Genomic DNA, 27,505 nt, shown 5'->3' on the forward strand with positions numbered 1-27,505 from the left:
TATACTACCTTTCAGAAGCTCAGCTAGATTGACGGTGGATAATTTTATTTTCCTACATTTAACATGCAAGATCTAGCTGGAAGACTGGACAGCCATAAAGTTTTAAACTAAATATTCACTTCAAATTAAAAAGCATAAGAGTGTTCGCGTAAAAATAAGCAACAACATTCAACCAAACAAAAACAAAGCCACTATTTTTACTTTATATTATTTATTAGAACGGATAACAGTTGTGGTTGGAAAATAAAATACCTGATAAAATCTGCCTTTTGTCGTCCTGGGAGGCAGTATAAAGAACATAAAACCATAATTTAAATCGTATAAAAGAACGAATTGATGAAAATAAAACGAAATAGCAACAAAAAAGGATTAATTGCACATATTAATGACGAAGTACAATATTTATTTATAAGTTTTAAATATACAGATGCTGAAACAAAATGTGCTATAACGTGCTTTGACAGAGCAAGCGTGAGGTGGTAGTATCCTTACAAAGGATAAGATATTTAACACACTTGTGAAAAACTTATTGTTAAAACCTGAAATCAATCTCACCGAAATTAAGTTTGATCTTAACATACATAATAATTTTTTTTTTTCTAGCTGGTTACTATTGTCTACCGAAATAAAAGAGGAAATATAGTCAAAAGTAAGAAACAACTAATTATTAATTTTGAATCAAAACAATTAATTTCGAAAGAAACGAATATCAAGTATTTTGGATCAAACTTTGGTATCGAGAGTCTTGTAATAGATGGAAAACTATTAAGTAATTTCTCCATTATAGTATTACGTACACAGGAAAGGCAAAGGTTACACATACAGAAAATTTGAGATTATATAATACATACTTTTCACAACATGCAATTATTCGTTCTTAACCACCCAGCAGTTAGGCAAACTGAATGTAACTTCTTAGATTTTTTCACAAAGAAGTCATTCTATTTTTCTTCAGAGTTACAAAATATTATTTATTTACAAAAATTATGTCTTCTGTATTCTTTAGTATTTTTAAGGCGTCTTCATGAAATAGTTTTAAAGAATTAGCTGCTAGATAGTTATCACTTCTTCTTAAATAATTAATTCATTTATTAACACTACATTAATTACACTGGGGAACACTTTTTCAGTAACTTTGAGTTGCATTGGATATTTTAACTGATTCTGAAGGAGTTTTAGGCGCTGATTTCAAATCTGAAATTAGTTTTTCTCTACAAGCTCTAGTTTGTATGCAATTTGAGGTTAATGAAATTGTACAAATGTGAACTTGCGTAAACCATGTATAAGCATTTTCACGTCCATATATATAGATAGCTTCTAATATTTTGATCATTCTTCTTTTGTTTCAGATCAAACATGGCTTCCAAAAAATAGATATCATTGCAGAAACAAGCCTGATGCCTTCTGCTACATATGTGGATGCTACACACTCAATCGTCAGAGACGTAACATATCCTCGTTCGTCAAGCGTGCCTACAAAGCATATTTTGAAGTTCATCTTGGTGATAAAGACAAGCAATGGGCTCCTCATGTTGTGTGCCACAATTGTGAGGAAATGCTTCGAGACTGGACCAAAGGAAAACGCAATGGTCTGCCTTTTGGTGTTCCAATGATTTGGCGCGAACCAACCAGGTAACTGACTGTTATTTCTGCATGGTAAACACAACGGGTGTTGGGAAGAAAAACCGACATAAGATTACGTATCCGAACATTCCCTCAGCTATTCGGCCTGCTCCGCACTCTGAAGAAGTTCCTGTTCCAGTTTTCAAAGGCCTTCATTGGACGATAAATGTCAAATTTCATAAAATCTGTAGCTTGCAGACAAAAACCGACTTCAGATTTGAAATCAACACACTCAAATTGACTATAGAAAGGTCTTTTTTTTAATGCAACAAAATGAGTGTTCCCCAGTGTTATATAAAAGCACAATCTTTCAATGCCATCTATCCATCGAAATCAGAAGTTCAATATCAAATGACGGCACACAACTAAAATAAAAAAAGTTCTGTTAATAAAAAGCATTAAACATTTTGGGCATAATATCATTTTACAGCGAGACAATAAAGCAAAAGATCATAATAGTATAAAAAATAGTTTGGAATATAACATCAAGTAACACCACAAAAATAAAGTATGAAGTTATATTATTAGAAAATAATACAAATTGTGAAAATTTTTATCAAATGATAGCACATATCTGAAAAAGAGAAAGGTCTCCTACCAAAACCAGTACAAGTTTGGAAAGCTTATGTCAACATATATACATTAAACAAAGAATAAAATCTACTATTGCAACATATTCAAACTCAGAAATTCAAGACGTATAATGAATGAGTTAAAAATTTTTTTTTTGAAATTGTGTATACAGAAATATTTATCATTTGGTTATATATAAATGAAAAAGCAACCATGGATAAAAATATATAATTTTTTCTTAAGTTATTTATTATTCAAACTACATGCCATTAAAAGTCACTCACATATCAGTTCTTGGTATGTTGTGCCATCGGAGTATTTTTTCCCTTAAAATATCTACAACTGATATTATAAATGTGTTTGTTTAGCTTTAAAACTATAACGTCTATTTTGCCAATGAGTACAGACTTCTGGGACATTCTGTACGTATAACTATCATAGATATATTTTGAATCTGGTTGACAATAGGTGATCTACAACGTATTCGAACAATTTTTGGGTAAGTTTAGACCTAAGGCTACATTATGCTACATTTAATGCTTACGAAGACAAATGGATAAGTCTGTTCGGGAACTTTTTCCACGAAGTAGATCAATCTACAATACAAATACAGTTATAAGAAAAAAAAAAAGAATAACCCCCAATCGTAACGCACAACCTCACTAACCTGAACTGCAGAAGTGATGAGATTTTATTGACGTCACAGATAACATGTTGGAGGAAGAGGGGATCGACACCCCTGTGAATCTAGGGTTCCTTTGTTGCGGGGCTAACATGAAGGCACCACTTCCTCCGCTTTGCTCAGAAGAGGTCACTCTGGTTTCTCTATCGCCTTTCTCTGTCTTTTCAAACTTGTCGAGTAATTTTTCGGGTCGACGTGAAATTCCGAGATCTCCTGCTTGTTTAAGAAGTTGGTAAATAGGGTCCACTTGAGGTACTGAAATAGAAGCTGCCAGTTGATCACTAACAGCTTGTACAAGAGAAAAATCACACATCAAAGGTTTGGAACATTTTCCAGTGCATTTTAACTCACCTTTAGTTTGTTTTTATTTGTTATATTGAATGAACTCCCCTAATATAAGTGGTTTAAACAAGACACATGGTTGCAAAGCTACTATATTCCAAATCATGAGAAATTTACACTGCAAAACTTCGATTATAAATCCTTTGATATATCTTTACAGGAATTGGGTTTTATTTTGAAGCATATTTTAAAAAGGTTCAATCTCTAAAAAGAAAACTATTTTGTAAAACTATACAATCCTGTAAAAACATTTTGTTATGAATTATCACAAACACTGAAACATTGTGAATATTGTGTCCCTCAAACACAGAATTATATAAACTATAACACGTTTTATTGTCGTAGCGATATAAGAATTGAGATTTTGTGTATTTCCAAACAACAGATATTAAGTACGGTTTACATTCAAATTTGTATTAATTCACATACATTGTTATGTTGTGAAGTCATATTTCAATATGTGAGCGAGAGACTGTATAGAGTTCAACACCAAGACTGTGCATCAGTCAACCGATTACCGTTCACTTTTGTTAGCCCACAATGATTGTTTTGTTTTAAACTCGAACTTCTGCTGTAACCGTTAAAACATCATGCAGGCTTATTTTTCACATAAACGAATTGCGTTGTTTTTAATCAAAGTATTTTATAGTGTTTAACTAATGTATAACGTGTGTGCTGATGCGTTCTTCACTGAAAGCCGGTAAAACATTCATGTCGAAAAAGATTCATCTGTGCTATATTGTTGTCTTGAAACCAGAGCTTTTACAATATGAAATAAGATGGTTGCTTTTAACCCATACTCAGGTAAGTTGATTAGTTTGAATTTCACAATTAGTGACCATTTATCAGGACATATTGTGAGAGAATATGAATATATAGATTTATATCTGGTACTAAAATTTTATAACTAGTTTCTCGTCAGACGCGAGGAGTTAAATCTTCCTTACAATGAAGAAGTAAAGTTTACTTGGAAAGGACTAAAGCAATGTTTATATATATTCAGTTTCAGGTTTCCATACGTACATTGGACACAGTATCATGTAAATTCATTGCACATCTAAAGAATTGTTTTTTATTTTATGTTTTTAACCTATAAGTTGTTTTCTTTAACTTCTCATCAAAGCAAGCTGTTTACGCAGACCTGTACTAAAAGCAAAACCAGTGATTAATATCATAACTAATTTAATATAACAGTCTAACTTGAGATATGCAGATTCATAAGACGTAAATTTTAATTAATCGTATCCATTGGGTTATATTATGTACACTCGATGTTAGCGATATTTTTAGTCTACTCCCAGTATTGTTTCTCGAGAATCAGCCAGCTTAGGCGGCAAATGCCAATCCTTAACATCCGTGCCCTCCAATGGCACAGTGGTGTGTCTGCAGACTTACAATGCTAGAAACAAAGTTTAGATACCCATCGTGATAAGAGCACAGATAGCCGATTGTGTAACTTTGTGCTTAACTACAAACAAACAAATTCATATACTAAGGTCATAAAGTAAAATAATCCTCATAACAAAATATGTAATAAGATAATAAACAAGATAACAATAAATATACTACATATTAACTACAAATATGAACGAAACTAACATTAAAGAAAGGATGCTATATAATGATAATTACGACGTTGGTAACACTAGTATCCTGTAACATTATGAACTTCTGTTTTATCGCAAGCAATTCTTACAGGAGAAACTCTGAAATCAGATAAGTTTAAACATATAAATCTACATGTTTGCTGTGCTTACAATGTCAAAGCATGAGCACATTTTTTCCAGATTTTATCAAAAAATAACCATCAACTGATAGTTGTGTTTTTCTTACACCATGCATCTTTTGATATGATAAATGTGGGTTTTTTGCGACAAAAAAAAACCATATCTTTCGAATTATTAATTATAAATTATTTTGCATTATTAACATCATGAAAAAAACTTGGAGAGAATACTGAAAAGAAACGAAGATTGTCGGATTTTTCGATAGCACTTACAGTTCTCCAGTTCTGGCGTCTCTAGCTTGAGGTCGATGTCTGACGTCGACTTCTGGCGTCGTAAGAGACGGGGCTTAGGCTATAAAGACACATGAAAATTCAGTTTTTAACAATCTTACAATAATATACGTATATAAAACTTTCGTTAATAAAATACACTTACACATTGAAAATCTTCTCACATTTACATTTTCACCTAATACAAATTATGGGCAAGGTGAAACTGATAAACTGTTAAAATATATTTTTGATTTTTCTAATAGTGGTTAAAGTTTAAGTACAATAACTAGAGTGTCATATACTGTGGAATGAAAGCTTCAAAGACTTTTAATAAATTCGTATATGCCTTGATATAATTTTTAATACCAACCAAAAAGCACTGTTTGTTTCAAGTAGTTTTTCAATGATATTCTATATTAGATAATTTATGTACCTTTTCCTTCTAATAATAATTGTATAACAGTTTATGTCTTGGACATAAACAGTAACCAGTTCACGTCATGTAATAGTATAAAACAATTACTTATTTCTTGTTACTACTCAGTCATTCCTGGTAAGTCACACCAAAAAATAGCAACAATGAAGTATTTAATGTAACAACGTACCACTTCTCGTCTATTTCTATCAAAATAAATTAATCATTGTAACGGATTTACTTTTATACATTTATTTTAATTTCTACGTTTGTTTCAGTTTGATGGTTGTGGTGTATAGGTTGTTACCCCGCATATTCTCTAAATGTGTAGAAGATTCTTAAGAGCAAGAATAGACAATATATGGTTTAAGAGAGGACTTGCATGTCTTTAAACATTATTGAACATTCAAGAACCTCGCCTTAAAGTATATAAACCAACGCACCGAGAGACAGAACAGAATATATTCTAGTCGCCACGGTATGTATACTGTAAGCCTCGTAAGCTATAAGTGTAATAAATGCTTACTAATTGGACAACTACAGATATTTGACCAGGAATGCTTATAGATTTCGAACATTACAAACGTCACTGAATTAACTTCGAATGTTAATATTTCTACAAGGACATTAAACAACTTCATCGGTAAAAAGTCGGCTTGTAACCGATTTGAGGCCAGCCAATCGACTCAGAATTAATTTGCTTGTCGTGGACCTGGATCATCGACAAAATATTCAGTTCTAGACCAGGTAGAAGATTTAGCATAGTTTGTAAGTTTGTAAAACTCTTGTATATAAATTAATATTTGTAATAACAGTTATTATAAATTGTATTGTTGTTTGTATATTAAAATATATTTGTATTGAGAAATAAAATTGTGTATATCAATCTTGTTATCAAATATCATACATTTGATACATATTGACATTCAGTTAATTAACTTCTAAATTAAAATTAAAATTTTCTGTTATTTGGAATCTTAATATATAGTACAAGAAACATAATAAATCGGAGGTTTGTCTCAGAGATTAATTGTAATATGTAACATGTATCTATAAAACAACTCAGAGGTGCTAAAATAATATTAACTAGCAGAGATGAGTAATCATATGTAATAATATAATATTACCAGTGATGTTCTATAAAATGCTTGAGTCACCAGATATAGTATCGCTGTATTTCTCGTAATTCTTTTTCATATATGAAAGGTTTAATCAACAAATATAACACCTGAGTAGTTAAGTTCCTTTTTTTCATGTATGAACTAAAACTGTGTGTATACCACTTTATTTATTATTGTTCACAATAGATGAGTTTACACAGTTGCAGTAGAATAGGCCAGCTGTACATATTATGTCCTATGGAATATACGACTCAACATATGTTTGCATTTCAGCGAGTGTTCTGTTATTGAACTTATGTACTTACAATTCAACTTTCTGGACTCCACAAACACAAACAAGATTAAGAAAAGTCGATTAAAGTTTTATTACGTATGTTGATTAATTGAAAATAATGAATGTATTTTAAATGAAAAAAATTGTAATCCTCTAATCTAGTTGCAGAAAACATCTTTTGGGAAGCATTAGAGATGACGTTTATAAATTAACGTGAAACTTGGCGTAAACATTTTCTTGAAGCTATCGGAATAACTTTAGAATAATGAGACCTTGATGTTAAATTAACAGTACAGCTGGAAGAAAAAGCTACCAGGTAGTACATGCTAGAAATATCCCGATTTTAGGATAAAACAGTTTAATTTCAAAACATATTAAACAAAACGCCGACAAAGGTGGTTACTGAACGTCAGAGTCATTAGCAGGTTGGGTAAACACTAATAGGGCTGCCACTCAACAGTTATAAAGAATATGCAAGAGAATTAAAAATATGCAGCTCAATGACGTAAAAAAAATTCTTTCTTTTAACGCAAAGATGCAAAATGAACGAATTGCCTTCAGTCCGACGTGATGAATCAAATTCCTGATTTTAGAGTTATACGTCCATTAAATTACAGTTAATCCACCACGACATACTAGAGGATTTTTTTTCTGTAAAAATGTTGGATGTTTATATAAACCCATTCAACACTCAGTCTTGTTTTTATTTATTTTTCAATCTTTCAACTTCAATGATACCATTACCCTTCAAGCTTATAATCAAGTGAAAATCTCGCCTTACATATTCAGTATGAGAAAACGGTTTTTACATGGGTGATTATGTGCTATCATTAGAACGAGTTTGTGTTCAATCCGATACATGATTATACACAAACTATTACACATATATTGAACTACTCACTGATATCAATGTGTAGAACATTAGTTATTTACGTGTTAACATAACACAAAGTGGAGAATCTTTAGTTTATCTTCATAGTATTGAAAAGCTAACTGCGAAGCAATAACTCACCCGTTCTTGGCTACAGATGATTTTGACATTAATATTATATTTTAAGCGTCATGTGTTAATGACTGTTGCTTGTAGTAAAATATACATCTAACACTCCGTAAACATTTTACAACTTTATACTGTTTCAATTAATACATATGCGGTTCAAGTTTAATGAAACCTAAAACAATGTTTACTGTGTCTCATATGTTGATGATGGTTGTTGTGCATGAAATAGTACTCGCCAGTAAAATCCACATCTACTATGTAGTTAAAACAATAGCTTGCTTTAAAAGCAAATAAAACCAGAATAACTAAAACAAGAGAAGCAGAAAAAACGAGAAAACGGATGTTATAAATAAAAGAATGCAAAAGTCGCTTTATGTCATAAAACTAAAACAAGCTATTAAGCTGACGATATAACATTATTGTATGTAGCTCCTAACATAATTATTGTTGCTATATCAAATGGTTATTTTTTCACGATCATTTTATAGTTTATAAAAAAAACAAAAAGACACTGTTTTCTTGTTTAAAGTATTATTTTTTTTCTTGAGAGCGTTATTATAGCCCGGCGTGGTCAGGTGGTTAAGGCACTCGACTTGTAATCTAAGGGTCACGGTTCAAATCCCTGTTACATATGCTTGCCCTTTCAGCCGTGGGAGCATTATAATGTGACGGTCAATCTCATTATTCGTTGGTTAAAGAGTAACCCAAAAGTTGGCAGTGGGTGGTGATGACTAGCATCCCTCTAATCTTACACTGCTAAATCATGGACGGCTACCGCAGATAGCACTCGTGTAGCTTTGCGCAAAATTCAACAAACCAAACTTGCTATTAAATTATAAATAAACGACAGGCATTCGTTACTATACATCTAGATGCAGGACAATGAATGTTTTTAAAGGTCGAACCTTGATATCATCGTAATTCTTTACCCTTATAACGTAACGTTGTGCAACTGTTGTTTCTTTATTTGTTTGTTTTTTTCGTGCAAAAGGCGAATATATAATTCTGGAAGCTAACTCTTATCTTTCTTCATTCCTGGTACATATTTGTAAGATATTTAAAAATTAAGGTAAACCTGGGTAATGTATCATAATAGATCCATATGTTAGTTTATTCATTCACGATTTAAGTATTTAAATATTACAGAAAAACAAAATTTCGTATCTACAGTATATTAGTGAAATGTTTTCTGAAGAAGAATGTCTTTGGTCTCCGAAATGTATAGGACAACATTTATAACTGTTGGTACTATGTTTTTTTAAACTGGTGTATTTTTAACAAATGTCTTTAGACTATTTCAGCTAGTTTCTTTATTTATCACATACATATACTCGAAATGACATTTTACAAGATACTGTATCTTATTGAAAGTAGCTATCTATGTGGTTATCGAAGACTTAGATCTGTAGCTTTTTTACACGTATTTTACAGACTTTTCATCTAAAGCTACACAAAAAAATACTTGTACGTATCTGGCCTTAATAATGAATTGAAGCACTAGAAGGAAAGTAACTAGTCAACGACACATGTCACCAACTGTCGGACAGCTTTTGTTTGAGTAAGTGGTAAGATTTGACTATCACTCTTGTAGTGCACCCCCAAGATTTCAAAGTAAGAAATACGGTTTCACAGCAACGTGCTGCACACTTTGATCAGGCCATATTCAGTCATAAATTTTTCGAGAAGTAAAGTTAGCTTAACAACTTTTTAGATAAGTTTCAAACAATAACCTTTTGGACGCTACGGTTTGAAACAGTGGGCCAAACCAGGGTTTTGGTGTTTTATAATGTATACCATTTATTTAAGGTGAGTTTGGATATTTATATAACTTTGTAACAGCATTTCTACGTAATTGTCTAATAAACCATCTTGACTTAACTAATTCTATTAAATGTTTATACACTAAAGATGAAAAGCTGCTCTTTTCTCTTCTTGGATTCAGTCAGATTGTATGTTTCGGCTTGCCTTAGTAAACATTACCTTATTTTCATTTTTGAGTCAAAATACTTTTACCTAAACAAGACGAGAAATGCAATGAGATATTTCAAGGAATAAACAGTTTAGAATGATCATAAATGCAGTTTAATACATTACTGTAAATTTAGAATCAGATTTTGAACGAAATAATCAGTTTACAGCAATAACTACTTTGTCACAAAAGAAGTAAAACGAAAAAAAATTCCTATGAAATTACTCTAACAAACGTTTCTGTGAAATTCATATAAAAATGACAAAATGAGCTGACATCTTATAAGAAAATTGTAATTGTTAAGTGGTCAGGCAGAATACTAAAGCCCAGGAAAAACAACATATTAAACAATTTATATGTCTATCAAATAAATAATTTAGAATTGACTAGAAAATACACAGTTTATTGCAAACCTTTAGCCTTCTATTGAATCTTCATGTAACTACTTCTCAAGGTGTGGCTGTGTCATCACCAAAGTAGCTGTGGAGGTTCATTATGTCCATCAAGAGTACGTACAAAATTTTAAATTTCGCATTTTACATTTTTAATCGCTACTTTGTTTTCTGAGGTTGGATCATCATCAAATATGGTACGGAAGTTCATTGGGTCCATAGGAAGATATACGCAAATATAAATATATGGCTACTTTATGCTGTATTATAAAAAAGTATTTGTAGTATTGAATGTTTTTGTCATTGTGCAAGAAAGATATAATTTGTGACGTAGTCGACAAAAATTACAGACATTTAAAGAAAAAATGAATAACGTAAAAGTGACAAAAAATTTAATGTTCTTTTCAAACCTAGTTTCATTTGATTCATATCAGTGACAAATATTTCAATATTTTGCGAGGTTATTTATTATTACATGAGTCTATGTCTAAAGACTTATTTAAAAATTACTGGAACATATTTTAAAGGACGTTTCAAGTGCTAACGTAAAAATACTAACACAGAGTTATTCCTTGTGTGATTTCTTTGGGATTTGATTCTTATTTCTCCACCTACTGAAAATGTGTTAACATAATCCTTAGAAAGTATGCTTGGTGGAGATGATACCATATATTTTGTTTACGCTTTCGCTGATGGCGTTTTAGTGTTCTTACTATCTGAGAGGAAATCCAATATTTACTGTTCGAGTTGGTTCAAGCTGAATAATTGAGAAGAAATCGTGTGTTGCATTAAAGTTATCACAATGCATTATTCTTGGCTGAATTTTCACATAACATTTACACATACATGTAGGATCTATGCAGTTTTTTGCGTGACCTGTATAAATACTACCTCTTGGAAAAGCGGAAAAAAACATAGAATCATAAACAGTAGAATTTACTCGCTAGAACTTGGCATCAGAGGGAATAAAGATGTCCCTTAAAATGTTTGTTAGGCTTTCCGAGAAATTAATAAAAAAGACGGAGCTTGTTACTTGTTGAATTTTGCGCAAAGCTATTCGAGGGTTACCTGTGTTAGCCGTTCCTAATTTAGCAGTGTAAGACTAGAGGGAAGGCAGCTAGTCATCACCATCCACCGCCAACCCGTGGACCACTCTTTTACCAACGAATAGTGGGATTAGCCGTCACATTTTAACGCTCCCACGGCTGAAAGGACGAGCATGTTTTGTGCGACGGGGATTCAAACCCGCGACCCTCAGATGACGAGTTGAATGCCTTAACCTACATGGCCATGCCAGACCAGAGAGAAGGTACTTTACCAACACTATCCACCGCTTACTCTTGGGTTGCACGGTATCAACGAGTAGTGAGACTGACCGTGAAATTATAACATATCGCGAGTGAAAGAGCAGCATATTCTATGACGGGTTATTATTTTTCTTTACAGTAACGCAAATAATTAATTAGCTCTTGAATAATTGTCTTAAAGTAATAAAATAATGATAGTTAATGAAACAGGTTCACAAATAATGATTGAAAATTTACACATTTAAACATATTAACAAAGGTATATGTGATACAGATTATTTTCGGTCCTACCTAAACTCCATCTACATAAAAAAATTTACTTCTTTAAGTTGAAATTGGAACACAACATAACAGTGGTAAACATTCTTCAAAACATAAGTGTATACCCATTTTATGCAGCCCTTTACCTTCGGACATGTTACCAAGAAAACAATTTCTAACCACCAGTTGATATAAGTACGCTGTTTAATAAGATTGGCACAATAATATATTAATGTTAGGCTTAGCATAGATTGATTACATATAATTTTCTTAATATAATTTACTCAGATTGTATTCAGACGTTACTAATAATTGGTTATATTTCTTGAAAGTTATTAATATACTGTTGAAAATGTTTCACAAATATGACCACCACTGCATCACCACTAAAACTGGACGTTTTTGTTAGAATTCATACCTAGGAGAGGGGCCCAGCATGGCCAAGCGTGTTAAGGCGTTCGACTCGTAATCTGAGGGTCGCGGGTTCGCATCCCCATCACGCCAAACGTGCTCGCCCTTTCAGCCGTGGGGGCGTTATAATGTGACATTCAATCCCACTATTCGTTGGTAAAAGAGTAGTCCAAGAGTTGGCGGTGGGTGGTGATGACTAGCTGCCTTCTCTCTACTAAATTAGGGACAGACAGCCCTCGAGTAGCTTTGTGCGAAATTCAAAACAAAGAAACAAACAAACATATCTACTAGAGAACTTATTTTAAACCTGTTATAAATGTCAATAAAGGTGATATAACAATTCAATTAAAACCATTTCACAGAAAACAATTATTTCACGTATGTTTAACGGAAACGATTGAAAAGAACTCCGTTACTTTTGTTTCTAATATCTTATATATATGTATAAATACGTATCACTTCCTATTTATAGTGCTACCCAATCGCTTAGCAGTACACTTGTGGGATTATAACGCTAAAAACTAGGGTTTGATCCCTGAGGTGGGCACTGAACAGTTGTACACTCTGCAACTTTACGCTTAAACAAAGAAACCTGTTTTCTGTAGTTAGCTTTCGGTCCTATCTAAATTCAATCTTCAAGAAAAATTGAACTCGTTTAAGTTGAAATGAGAATGAAATATTAGTAGAAGTAAACATTGTTTAAAAATAAATGTATACTCATTTTGTCAAACATACGCACAGGTTACTTAGAAAACGTAACTCCTACTTTTAGTTTTATAAAACTCACTTGACATTTGCCGGATTTTTCAGAACAGTCAATATGCACGTTCATTTTACACATTTTACATTTCAAACCCTGTCGCACATGACCTGAAAAAAGAAAAGAAATATATTATACATAGAAACACAATTGGATTGAAAATTAAACTTTGGCTTAAAAAGCACTCTAAGCCTCACTCTCCTCTCTTTATATATATATATATTTATAGACTTAGAGATGGCACTTTTACCCTTTACCTAAACAGGTTTTAAAAATAGAATTAAAACCGAAAGAAAGCATTCCATTACGTAGCGTAATGAAATAACAGATTAATAACAATGAAATGTTTGTGTAGGAAGTTAGAATTTTTAATTGCATGTTGAAGAAAAATATATTAACTTAAATATTTTAAAAATATCATATTGTAGTGTGTCATGTCAAAGCTGAAGATAGGAAATAAAACACAAAATTACTCAATAAATGAACTGTCTACCCATGTACTAAACGTAAAGTCTAGGCAGTTCTCTATTTTTGGGATTACATGTCGTTCTCTGTTAAGTATTATAAGAAGTTTCAGAATGATCGTTGTACTTGCACTTTAAGTACATGGGTAAATCTGATTATAAAGTTTACTTATTGGACACTGAATAAAAAGGATGTCGTATATATTAACTTCAAAGTATATAGACAAGCATGATCGTGACATTCACGTAGTTGACTATAAATGAACAAGATGCTGTAAAGTATTAACTTTTACTTAAGCAGGTAGATATGAGCGTGACATTCACTTAGTGTACACTGAATGAGCAGAACGTCGTATATACTAAATTTAAAATATATAGACAGGTATGATCGTGACGTTTACTAAGTATACACTGAAATAATAGGATGTTGTATTATCTTTTATATTTGTCTCTTAATTCTACTTTTCTCCCATCAATATGAATGTTATTATTCGTTTAATTTAATTTTAGCTTTCCGTTTTTCTTTTGTTTTTCTGAATTGCAATGATAATGAGCGAGAAAATTTTTACCTCTTCTTTATAGCCTTATATAGAATGTACTTGTCTCAGTGTACACAGTAAATATTGGTAGTTGTGCGATTATTAAGTATCACCTTTGTCATAAAAGAAATGGTGTATAAGAGATTTTACCTCTTAAAACTTCCCGGCAAATGTCACAGGGTGTTATTTTCTTATAAGTATACTCCTGAAAAACATGTTGTCCCGAATCGAGAGTCGTCGTCGGTACGTTGGGCACCGACTTGAGCAGAGATTTCAAGCTTTTCCGGTCAGCCGTATCAGTCCTATAGAAAAAAATGAGTATAGTATTAGTTTTTGGTCACGAGGTATTATTGTTAATAAGTATTTATTAATATACAGTATTGCAATGGACATAGTAAATGAAATGGGCATAAACTTAAAATATTATGGGTTTCCTCTAAGGCCATAGACGAGCACTTGAAGTTTTTTGGGCACAATCAAGACAATAAGCAAATTGGTCAGGTATTTTAATATGTATAGCCGGAACTCGCTTGAATCTGTAACCAACGAAGTCCATATTTTTCTGGCATTGCACTATATGTAATTACATTAAAACAATAAGTTAACAGCTCTATGTAAGGGAAGCACTCAAGCTTGCAAACCAAATTACATACTAATTATGCACTGACGCGTGATTCCGTCAGGTCTTTGATTAGTTGATCAATTTCTTCAGATTTCGCATTGCTCCTATTCCGACAAAGTAGTTGTTTCACTTCTGTTCCTTTTTGGTTGAGAATTTATCACCGTGCGCTTAGGCATTACCCAGGCACGTGCCTGGCGTTGGTTAACCCATTAGATTTTTCACCGTGTATTGTATGAAAATAAGCACCAAAGAACAGTCACATCTGTTGATATTTACACTGTGATTATTATAATCGAACAAGTCAAACTGTACCACACCTGAATAATGCCAATAAAATCACGACAGCCATACTATTCCCAGCAATAGTGTGATGAATGAGCTTATGGCTTCCAGAATAAAATTGGCACGACAAATGTAGAAATTAAAGATTTTAGCTGGTAAAGTTTGTGGTGAAATTCTACGCTTTGAAGAAAGCTCGTGAAGCTAGTTCTTTCGATAACACACCCTCCGAAAGTTATATTAAGTAACTCAGACACATGCAAAAACAAAAAATAGTAGACATTTTGCAAATGACATAGGTGTAAGAACTGGTGTAAATTTTATCTGTTGAGTAATAACAAAAACATTAGTACGAAGAAGTCTCCATATGTGTGTGTAATTGTTCAAAAACGGCTGAAGTGACTATAGACTCCAAACAATTTGATGATGAAAGCTGCAGGAAAGTGCTCTTTGTAACTGAATTAAAATGTTTGGTTAACATAAAAAATATATAGTAAAAGTATTCTACGACCAATACAAGCGTGAGACGTATTTAAATGAATTATATTGGAAATTATAAACAACTGATGGCACCTTATTTGCTGAAAGGTATAAGAGATTTCTTTCCATTATGTCATTCCCTTAAGGATAACACCTGTTGTGCAGGGATGCGTCTTTCAGTAAGCTAGTAATATCAAGCATGCATAAATAAGGTAAAGCGATACTTTGTCGGAGAAAGGAGATCAATGGAACATTTGCAACCATGGCTTGATCATATCAAGGTCCAGATACGAATGTATGGGATTACATGAAAACCGAATAAATAAAATGACAATCAAAAAACACGGCTCAATTGTAGAGAATAATGTAGAACATTTGGAATAAAATTTCACAACCATTCGGTAGTAAACACTTGTAGTATAAAACAAGATCTAATGCTATTGTTAAAACAAATATGGAATACTAGTGCATTATACAACATACACATTTTGTTTTCGTATTTTCTATAACAATGTATTGTTTTAATGATAAACTGACTAATTATTGCAGTTACATATTGTTTGTAACCCTTGCCTTTCCACAATCATTTCCATTACTGTATATCACACGCCTAAAAAACTCATAACAGTATACGTGTTTATTCAATCATCTTATTGAAATATTTAATTCATAATCTCAAATAGACTGATATCTATAAATTAATTGCAATTTCTTTACTTTTGTCATGATAAAGTACTGATTAAGTGATGCGCTTAATATAATTTTTAGACTTTCTCATATTAATTAACCATATTACTAGGTTTATAAAGAGAAACAAAGTGTAAGGAATAGGGAATAAGTTAATTTTTAACCACTCTTTGAATCATTGTACTAAACAAGAAATATTTTCCTGCTTGCTAAGCCTTACTTGTCGGATCCATTGCTGCCAGTTTTCAGACTTCGAAAAGCTTTTAACCACTTATTCTTCATGGTAGCCGTGCTTGAAGTGGAGGGTTTTCTTTCACGTTGGAAGTTGTCGATTTCTTGACGATCTCCTTCTTTACCTCCGAACAGATTTTGCTGAAGCACAGCAAATATGATTTTATGTTGGTTCCTGTCACCCATACACTTCACACAAATGATATTTTAAGTGATGCACATAAAAAAGATACACGGCTATTCGATTGTATTTCGAGCGATAACATCAGATTATTAAGAATCTATATTTGTACGAGGAAATGTGATTCACATTTTACAAGATTTTTTTTTTGAGAGTCAACATTACACAGATAAAGAAACATTAGAATTTTGTATTACATTTTGTGAAACACGACATAACTGTGAGAACAAGAGGTAGCAAAATAAATTGCGAAAAATAAAGAAGAGAAAATGAACGTATTAGAAGTGATTGTTAAAGTAAGTACTACACTTTTATCGACTGTTATTACATTACGTGGGAAGTTACATATGTATAAAGTTGAAACACTGACAGCTTTAGTCGCTTGTTTCACATACAATAAAAAGCAAGATAGTTTAGCAGCTCTTAATCTTTTAAATACGGCTTGGAATGGTTCTAAGATAATTGTTCCTGGAAAAGTTGCGCTACTTCACCCTCTAACGCAATCCTATAAAAGTTTTCCAGTAAGAAATCCTGTTTATAAAGTGACAGAAACGATTCACTTCCATACATCCTGCTCTAAACAGAGAGAAACTTACCTGAGCTTTTACCGCAGCGAAGTGAAGCTGAGCCACTTGTAGATCAAAACGTTTGAGACTGATGTCTTCTTGAAGCTCATTAGCTTTATTGTATAGGTTTGATTCTAAACTTCTGCAAAAGGGATTATTTTCAGTTCTATTTATTAACGACGAATAAAGTATTAAAATAGAGAAAGAAGTCAGAAGTTGAATACAAAACTACTACAAGCTGTAATAGCTTACATAATTAAATGCAAACTTAGCAATTACTATTTTGCCTAACAAAGTTTTTGGGACAATGTTACGAAGAATATTTTTCGCACTGCTCCTTTACAGAAGGAAGATTGTTTATATCAACTGAACTTTTGGTTTTTTCTTTAACGTATAACGAATAATACATAGGAAAGAAACGTGTGACTTACTGTTGAAATATCTGAGGCTAAATCCAATAACTCAAACTTATTCTTACCATTACTGTCTAAAGTTATCTACTTTGCAAACACCGTGCCAATCTGGTGACATTTCATCTTTAAAATGTTACAATACCTCTTATACTATGTTTTATATTCATATTATGTATGAAACTTTACCAGTTATCTGTGTTGTTGAATACTACTGATATCTTCAATCTTATCTGTACCTTATGGGACGTGTGTTAAACTATACGTTAGAAACACTACAAGTACAGTCGTCCGTAATTTCGACCAGACGGACGATAGCTAGTAATCAATACACACACATACATCCCTGAGCCGTATATTTAGTTTGATTGCAATATTTTTTAAGGAGTCAACAGATAAAAGTGTGAAACATGTACAGCAGCATTGCAACTCGAACTTTGGACCATTCGACAGGAATGTCAGTCTAACTACTAAGCCACGCCCCTACCCATCGTCTTACAATTAGAAATTCTTAAAACAATTCTTTTTACTCAACACTTTACATGATTCTTCTTCAAACTTATAGGCACATTACCATTTACTTAATGTTGCATTCTCAAACTTTTAACACAATGCCAAGACAAGTGATTTTATCAAATAATGCTTTTTAAAACTGTATCTAATTACTTTTGAATTATATATACGTTCTATCTTGTGCGGAGAAATGAAACCATTTAGCTTCTTGTTTTGGTTAGATACTTAGGTTTATGGCTGAAAGTATCGAATGAGTCCAACAAAAAAAAATCTCTAGTAAGATACGTTAGATCTGATTGTGAAATACGTTACAACGTGCTTTTAAAAGTTATCATATGATTCTGATACGTTAAAGCTACACATATTTTGACATTCTTTAAAAGTTTAAAAAGTTGTAATATTCAGGGAATAATTGATTTCAATAATTTAGTTTTGATAACCTAAAATATATTTGATTGAATATATTCATAAACTTCATTAACTGAAAGTGTAGAAAGTAAAATAAACTTACATTTTTTTGTTTGTACTTAATAAAATTTTAAATTAAGAGTTTTAACACCCAGTATGTTGGTTTCATTTACATCGGACCCGATATGGCCAGGTGGTTAGGGCGCTGGACTCGCAATATGAGGTTCGCGTGTTCGAATCCCCGTCCCACCAAATATTCTCTCCCTTTCAGCCGTGGAGGCATTATTTGTGGCGGTAAATCTAACTATTAGTTGGTAAAATAGTGTTCCAAGAGTTGATGTTTGGTGTTATTGGCTAGCTCCTTCCCTCTAGTCGTACACTACTAAATTGTGGAGGGCTAGTGCAGATAGTCCTCTTGTAGCTCTGGACGAAATTCAAAACAAAGCATTTACCTCGTGACTAATCATAGGTATGTGGATATGCATACATACAAATATAAGCAATTGAAAAAAAAAAGAAGTAGCAATGGGAGCACCAAAACGTAAGAAAAGAATGTAAGAATGAACGGGTGACATTACAACACATTGATTCTTCACACAGTGCAAGCTCAAAGTGGGTGTGAATGACGTTCTTCCCATTCCAACTTCGAATGTTTTTGTAACTTGGTAATTATTTAAACTAAATAAAATGTGTATATAGTTAAATGTCTTCGTTGTAAACTTTGTTTAAGCAATTAAGTGCAGATACATGTATGTAATAAAATTACGTGGCCCTAACGAAACGCATGAAATCATGAGGACAGTGTTTCATGTTGGAAGTGAGACGGGAACCTCAAATAGTCATAATTTTCTTATGGAAGATGTTGTAGTTATCTGATAGATAAGGGGTTCGCCAGAAGAATAGTATCAAGACTGATGATTTTTGAAATTTTAAAATGTGTTGAGTATTTAGAAAGGATTAGCTACTGATAAAACAAAATTCATATATATAAGTGGATCAAAGTTCAAAGTAAAACACGAAGTAGGGATGGGCGGAATGATAGCCATACCTATTTTGAGGTTGCACTGTGTCAAAAACCACTAAGTGTTATAACGTTAACCCACTCATTCTTATCTTGTTTCTTTAATTTTGATATTCCCATTTTCACTTCTTAATTTTGTTATTTAAAAATATTTTACACTTGTGTCATAGTTTGTTTTTGTATTAGTTTTGAGAGTGACTGGGCTTGGACCTATCCTTCTCGTAGCTTCCTTTAGAACTATCTGTCGTCATTTTCTGATACTCCCTGATATCTTTGCTATATATTTTATCATATAGCTAGAGTGACACCCTTTTTCTGATTTGATTAATTTCTAAGTCTTGTTTTTCATATTCATAATTACTGTTTCTAACCTTACAGTAATGCTATCTTCGCTGGAGCAAAGACTTTTCTAGGTTATGAACATAATATTTTCTACTATTCTTTTATTTTTTTCCTTGAAAGGCATCTTTGAAAAATCGCCTGTTTCATGAAGAACCTTAGGTGTCAATAGGTCAGGTTTTCTTCCAAGAACGCTCAAGAAAAGTCGTGTCAGAATCGTTTTGTTAAACTCATATTCCCCGAGTCACATGTATAGAACTGAAAATTTCACTTTCAAAGGTTAGATCAAATTTAAAACTTATATCTAAGGTATCTACATAATCAACATTTTTTTTTTTATGTAGCTGAAATAGCTGCAGGCTTGTTACGTAGCTCATGCACGTGAGCAATCATGCACCCGCACGTGATATAATGGAGGCTTGCTCGTAATAATAGGATATGACTAGTAGTGTTTTGTTAACTCGTTAGTGATGTTGCAAAGTGGTTATTGTTATTACCAAAGTCATAAGTAAAACTAAGAAAAACGCAGTCAAGGTAGCGCAAACAGTCATGTGCATTTAGATTTGTGTGAGGTGAAAGCAGGAGAGATCTATGCTTCCCTGATAATGTTAGTCTGTAGTTGGTTTGTTTACTACTCAACTGTATGTACAGATGTTTATAAAGTTTTGTTTACATGCTGTTTATTGTGTGTTTAAGATTTTAATTTGTATTGCATATATTACATATCTGACTTATCCCTAGTATAAGTATTACTGTAGTTATGATATCTAACTGAGAACTTTGCTGATATGCTTAGAACTCGTTAGTAAGGAATTTGGATATTGACCAATTCGTTCATTTTTTAAATTATTACATGTTTCATCTTATTCACAGAAGGGATTCAGCAAGGGTTTTGTTATAGACAAGAAAAGAAACTACACTGTATGCCAAAGATGCAATATAGTTTTGATCTTCATCTAAAGGTCTAATACCTGTGCTGTAATCGTTGCAGGGAGTCAAGGGACTCCTGAAGCTGTCGAATCTGTGACTCGAGACTGCTGATCTCTTCCCGCAGAGCTTCGTGTTTGGAAAGAAAAGACATCTGACAAAGTTGATCTCTAACCAATTCTTCTCGAAGCACGTGACTTGCTTCCTGTATTGACAAGGATTTAGTTACCAAGTTATATAATTGAATTGAAAAGTAAAGAACAAACAGAATGTATACGACATATCTCCTACAAAATCCTTGTGTTGTGTGGTAATTTAAGCGTAATTTGCCATTGAAAATGTTTTGTTAGGCTTATAACAGCTACTTTAGCATTTGAAATAAACTGTAAGTATAAAAATAAAATGTTATATTTTTTAATTATAGAAATTTGGAAAAAGGGAGTGTTTTTGTCACGATAGACGTTAATAAATATAAACCACTAGTTTTATTTAAAGAAATAATTGCGGTCGGTTGGTTAATATTTTAATTTAGTTGCAAATATATCTTCTTTACATCAATAATATAACTTACCAATATTTTTATATCTGTTTGGCCCGGCATGGCCAGGTGGGTTAAGACGTTCGAATCCCCGTCACATCAAACACGCTCGCCCTTTCAGCCGTGGGGGCGTTATAATGTTTCAGTCAATCCCACTATTTGTTGGTAAAAGAGTAGCTAAAGAGTTGGCGGTGGGTGGTGATATCTAGCTTTCTTCCCTCTAGTCTTACACTGCTAAATTAGGGACGGCTAACGTAGATAGCTTTCGTTTAGCTTTGTGCGAAATTCAAAAACAAACAAACAAACCCATCTGCGATCCCATAAAAGGTTTATTAGAATTATCTGCTTGAAATACTAATTCTGAAATTTTTCATTCACAGTGAAACGAGAGAGGCATAGGTCACAGAGAGTGACGAATACGTTATTAAACTTAACTTTAATTGCACATGAGGCATTAAAATTTTGTTTCATGTGTTTCGAGGAAATGGAAAGTAGAATAGATTTGATTTGCAGAACATAAGTATTTACTAGACTGACAAAAAGGAATTAAACCATGTTAATTTATTGATATCTTAAAGATCGAATGAGAGTAGTGTATGTTTCTATGTGAGCTATGAATCATAACGAGAAACGAACTAATTATATAACTTTAACGTTCACAAATTCACAGGCGTTAGAGAGAAAAAATTCATTCTTATTCATGATATACCTTGGTCTCTACACGAATTAAAATTTAGATATTTCATTATTAATTTTAGCTTTTAAGTTCAGAAACACCTACGTCAGAAGATTTGTAGATTCATTGATTGTTTGGAATTAAGCACAAAGCTACACAAGGGGATATCTGTGCTATACCCATCACGGATATCGAAACCCAGTTTCCAGCGGCGTGAATTCACAGACAGTATGTTACTGAAGGGGAGGAGAAAATAGATAAATAGAGAAAGGCCAAATCTAGATAAAGCAAAAGAATGCAAAGCAGTTTCTCCATTTGTCTCTTTTCTATGAGACCATGTGCTATTACATCTCGAGCGTGCTGGTTAACTAAAATTCAGCGGCAGTAAACTCAATTAGAAAAAAACAACAGCATGCGCGGTATGACATGATATACAAATTCGGGCTCAGATTTTATGTAAAGTTCTTCTGAGAGATACTATGCAATCTACAGATGAATATTAATGAGTGTGTTTCTGTATCATGTATGTACTACACCCTTATAAATACACAAAGATGAATATTAATGAGTGTGTTTCTGTATCATGTATGTACTACACCCTTATAAATACACAAATAGCTTATTCTTAAACATTTTGTTGGCATTCCTAGAGAATACAAGTACATACCATTAAAAATATACAATTTTTATATCTATTAAAATACTGACAACTTTGAATGAAGTCTAAAAACCGTGCAATATGCAGTGTAATGTGAGCCCTTTAATACATTTAATGCAAATTATAAAAAGTTGGTAAGTTTCTTTAGTTACATGCTTTTAAAATCACAAGTTATTAAACTAGTTATTACATTATACGTAGATGTTTTAACATAACATTAAATGGTAAAAATTAGCTCATGTATTATGATATAATTTCGTATATTAATCCCAGACTTCTGTGGGATTAATTTGTGGCATATTTTGTGCATATTGTGTGGCATATTTCATATAAATGAAATCATGTTATCCATTGGAATATGATTTCATTTCTCGTGTTCTTTTCATTATTGATTTCATCGTTAAAGATGGCGTTTCTCCAATTTACATACTCAGAGTTTTTAAATTAAAGTTCTTATCTGCATAAATATTTGAAACCTACAGTATATGCAAACAATAACAAAGATATAAGAATTTAAGTGCAAAACTAATATCTAAAATAATAAAATACATATAGATAATTATACAAAATAGCAAACTATATGCCGATATTCATAATACAGGAGCTAGTTACACAGAGATTACTTGTTTTTTTGTCATTGTTCAATTCAGTTTTCGAAACAATTTTCTTACAGAGTTCTATATCAACATTATATTTAAATTGAAAAAGAAATCTGGAAAATTTGGACACAATACATGTCTTATAAGCTTAAAATACATAATACAGATTAGTTTTGGAGTTACCATTTACATTATTTTAGAATGAATGAAATTATTATGACGTTTATTTTTGAATTTTGCGTAAAGATGACCATAACCCCTCGAATAACTTGAGACGTTCGGAATATTTCAACATTGCTGATGACAGATGAATACGGTTAGTAAAACAAAGTTGATAAACGTTTTTCCTTAGATAAAATGACAGTTCAGCTTTAATTGTGTACTTGGCTAGCAGTAAACAAAAAATAAAAGTATAATGTAGCCAAAAATATGTGTTCTTATTTAGAATATGAGCCACTAGAAATAGAATATGTAAGTAAAACAATTATGTGAAACACTATATACTTAATTAACTGTAGCCTAAAAAGCCCTGGACTTCTTCAAGGTACATTGTTAACAAATGTGAGTTAATTTTTGCTAAAATCACTTACTGAATGTTTCTTTCTCTTTGTCACAAAATTGACTATCAAACCTGCAGCAAACGAAGCGCTGAGACAAATCTCTCCTGTGACTTTCAGTTTATTATATTTTATCCATCTTTTAATTTAACTTTGAAAAAAATCACGGTATGGACATATCTTCCGAAGTGCATAAAAAACTAAAAAAAATAGAGCTTTTAGAAATAGGTAGTTAGATCATTACTTCCATGCTTTAGTAACTTCCAAAAGGCTTTATAAATCAACACTTAGGAAAAGGTCAGCCATTTATAAACAAATGGTTGGAGTTAATAGCACCTAACTACCTACAATGAAACTCATCAATATTTCTATCCTCCTGATGCAAGTATTATCGCCATAAAAAAAAAGTACGATAACAAGGCAGTATATGAAACAAGAGAAGGAACTGAGAAATAAAATATGCCACAAATTTCTGAGAGTCAAATACTTCACTTTTATAATATTCAGCTTATAAATTTCTAATCATAATAGCTTCAATAAACTTAAATACAAAAGGCGTATTTTGTTTTATTTTGTATCTTTGTTTTATTTAAAAAATATCAACTCATTTATAGGGTAAAAATCGAAGCTGTGTTCATCTTATAAACATCTACGAAACAATGTCTAACAACCTCACTAATTACAATTGTTTAAAATAGTAATACATAAAGCGGGAAATATTATAGATACGTGTTTTCGTATCCATCAAGGCGAATCGAATCACCTAATTTTACTGTTGCAAATCCGAAGACTTACCTTTGTGCCACCTGCAGACCGGGTAATACAGCCCCCACTACGAGACCTTCAGTTCATTTCAATTGGCTTTTAATTCCAGTATCATTCAGTATACACGTACATGAGAAAATTGTAGTATTTGATAATCAAGCTACATGACTGACAACTAGAAATGTAGATTAGAATTTCAGATATACACCAAAATATCGTCTTTTCTTATAATATAGTTCAATATATCTTTTATGTGGTCAGTTTTATAAAAGGTTTGAAGGAAATAACAAAACCACTACAATGTCCATAAATAACTTTGTGTATGAATGAAGATATTTAAAAAAACATGTCCATGTTCAACTGTTTTGTCCTCGTAAACCGTACACAAAAGTTTAAACTTGTTGAGATCGCAGTGGTTTAATGCCAAAACACAGGGTTCAGTACATCATATTAAAACGATTTTGGACACTCTTGGGTACGTAGGTGGCGTTTGCTACTGACCTTTGTATTTATCAATGTTTATACGTTACAGATGCTGCAAATTGCTTACCACATCTGTGGTGTGCCTTCCGTTTTGATGGTCTTTTTCTGGATGGTCTTGGGTCCCGAAATTAATTTATATTTCTTTGTTTTCCAATGTCATTAAGAGCAAAAAATGTTCTCATCTTAGAAATTTTAAATCCTCGATCTAAACTCATCTTATGATCCGAGTGTATAAACAATTTGTGTCGAAAGAATTAGTTACTCCTCCTTCTCAAAAGACACCATCACACTACTCATTTAATGCCAAAAAATGTCAAAATATAGTTCTGATACATGCCATTTCACTTAAATTTTCTACTGGCTGTGGTTGTCATTAGTTTAGTAACTGGCATATACAAAATTGTTTTAATATAATTTTTAACGTTTTATATTTATTATTAGCACTGTGAAGTAAACAAAACACTAGTGTTGGAAACTACACAAACGTCGTGATTTTGTGCTTTATATATACATGAGCTATATCACGCACAGAATGCTTAATATTGTTTCATATTGAATGAACATGTGTGTTTGTGTTTACATAGGTTGTTTACCGTGTAATATTACGTTTTGCAGCTTTGTTCTAAAACCTGCAGTTTTTTACAATTGCTTACACTAGTTCATAAACGAAGAGATGTAGATGTAAAAGTGACTTACCAGTTGAAGAGACTCATTTTCTATAACAGGGTGGGTAAATGGATGATGGGTAACTGGAGGAGGTGCTTTATCTGGAGTTAAAGTCTTGATGAAATTGGCCAAATCAGCTTTGCTGTTAACCGCTCGACTAGTGGTACAAATATTCTCATAGTGGTCAGCTTGTTCCCTGGCCTAAGAAAGTCGAGACCTCAGTTGCATAAAAGCTACTTAACATAAGGTTATTTGAACTAAGAATAACTAAAGTTTAAAGTGAGCAACATATTTTATCACTTAGTAAAAGTGAGATTTTATTTAAACACGTTTAGGTGACTTGGAAATATTAAATATCAGTTCACTGGAAGTTAGTTTGTGTTTTTCGACTTTTAAGCTCAAAACAGACTTTAGATTAAAGCAGCTCATGTACGTGTCGTTAGATTTGAAACGGTCAGAAAAGTTGAACTAAATGAATTTTATGAAGCAACATGTCATCAGACTTAGAAGTATCAATATCATAACAGATAAAGCACGTTGTATACGTTCCCTGTTTTAAGAGTCACCAGCTCAACTAATAGACATCTAGTGTGGAAAGGTCAATATTTCGTCTATACTGAAGTTACTAAAATATTCCCTGTGCTACTATTTCTGGTGGTTATGGGGGAATTATAATGTAAAAGTCAATTCCACTATTCGTTGGTAAAATATAGCCCAAGAGTTGGCAGTTGGTGGTGTTGATTAGCTGCATTCATTGGCTAACTAGGAACTGCTAGCACAAATATCCCTGGTGTAGTTTTATGCGAAATTCAAAACAAACCCTGTGTTACAAGTATAAACATTTCAATGAGACGAAGGTTCTTTAGGACGTCACTGGACCGTGAAGTTCAATATACCAATTAACTAAGGATCAGTAAAGAACATGTTCTGTCATTTTGATTGATTAACATGTTAATCAGCTGGAAGTTTAAATTATTCAAAATACTAATTAGTTAAGTCTTATTGGCTCATTATCTGTCCAGTCTGGAGTAATTAAACTTAGGTTAACAGAAATTAAACATAATCTTGTCTGGATTAATTAAAATTTAATAACCTGAAACTTATTACATACAAAGGTGTTAGTATTCGATGATAAGAATTAATGATGATACTGATTAGATATACGTTAACGAATAGCGTGCTTACTGATATAGACTGAACAATAGGATTAATATACTGATGTATATATTATTTTATGGTTTTAAAGGTAATATCAGTGTGAAAAAATAATGTATGATATTTTCTTGTTCAAGATGTATGGGGAGTTATTTGATACTGAATTTAATTACGAGTTAATGGTTAGTTTCTGGACTTACAATGGTAAAATTTCGGGTTTTATTTTCCTGGACAGAGCACAATAACCAACTGTGTACCTTTGCTCTAAAATGATAATCATAATTAAGATTTGATTTTATTACCGAATTAGTAAATAAAGATTAAATATTTCTGTTTTAATAACTAAATAATAAGAAAAGAAATTTGGTAGAATGTCTAATTTTTAATGGATAACAGATCTAAATTTTTGTTGTTAAACACAATGTTATAAAATGGCCTATCTATACTCCGCCAGCAGCGGGTATAAAAACCAAGTCTTAGTGTTGAAGGCCTTCAGACTTACCGCTGAACTATCGAGTCGTGATTTTGCAAACATATTGTAAGTTTTTGTCAATAATTTTTGCATAGAAATTACAAAATATTATTGTTAAATGGACGTATTTTACTATATGT

The 27,505-nt window shown here is 32.2% G+C and overlaps 1 protein-coding gene across 2 annotated transcripts in view; it reads right to left on the reverse strand.

Moving 5' to 3' along the window:
- LOC143244822 (uncharacterized) overlaps window positions 1–27,505 on the reverse strand; it is a 171,108-nt gene that overhangs the window by 28,726 nt on the left and 114,877 nt on the right. For both annotated transcript variants that reach the window (XM_076490198.1, XM_076490199.1), the window contains exons 7-14: window positions 25,769–25,939; window positions 20,841–21,001; window positions 17,209–17,320; window positions 16,421–16,572; window positions 14,283–14,434; window positions 13,157–13,239; window positions 5,220–5,298; window positions 2,864–3,166 (exon numbers count right to left, since the gene is read on the reverse strand). In XM_076490198.1, coding sequence (XP_076346313.1) covers window positions 2,864–3,166; window positions 5,220–5,298; window positions 13,157–13,239; window positions 14,283–14,434; window positions 16,421–16,572; window positions 17,209–17,320; window positions 20,841–21,001; window positions 25,769–25,939 — 1,213 coding nt within the window. The remainder of the gene's footprint in view (window positions 1–2,863; window positions 3,167–5,219; window positions 5,299–13,156; window positions 13,240–14,282; window positions 14,435–16,420; window positions 16,573–17,208; window positions 17,321–20,840; window positions 21,002–25,768; window positions 25,940–27,505) is intronic.

The sequence above is a fragment of the Tachypleus tridentatus genome, chromosome 2 (genome assembly GCF_004210375.1).
Source record: "Tachypleus tridentatus isolate NWPU-2018 chromosome 2, ASM421037v1, whole genome shotgun sequence".
NCBI lineage: Eukaryota > Metazoa > Arthropoda > Merostomata > Xiphosura > Limulidae > Tachypleus > Tachypleus tridentatus.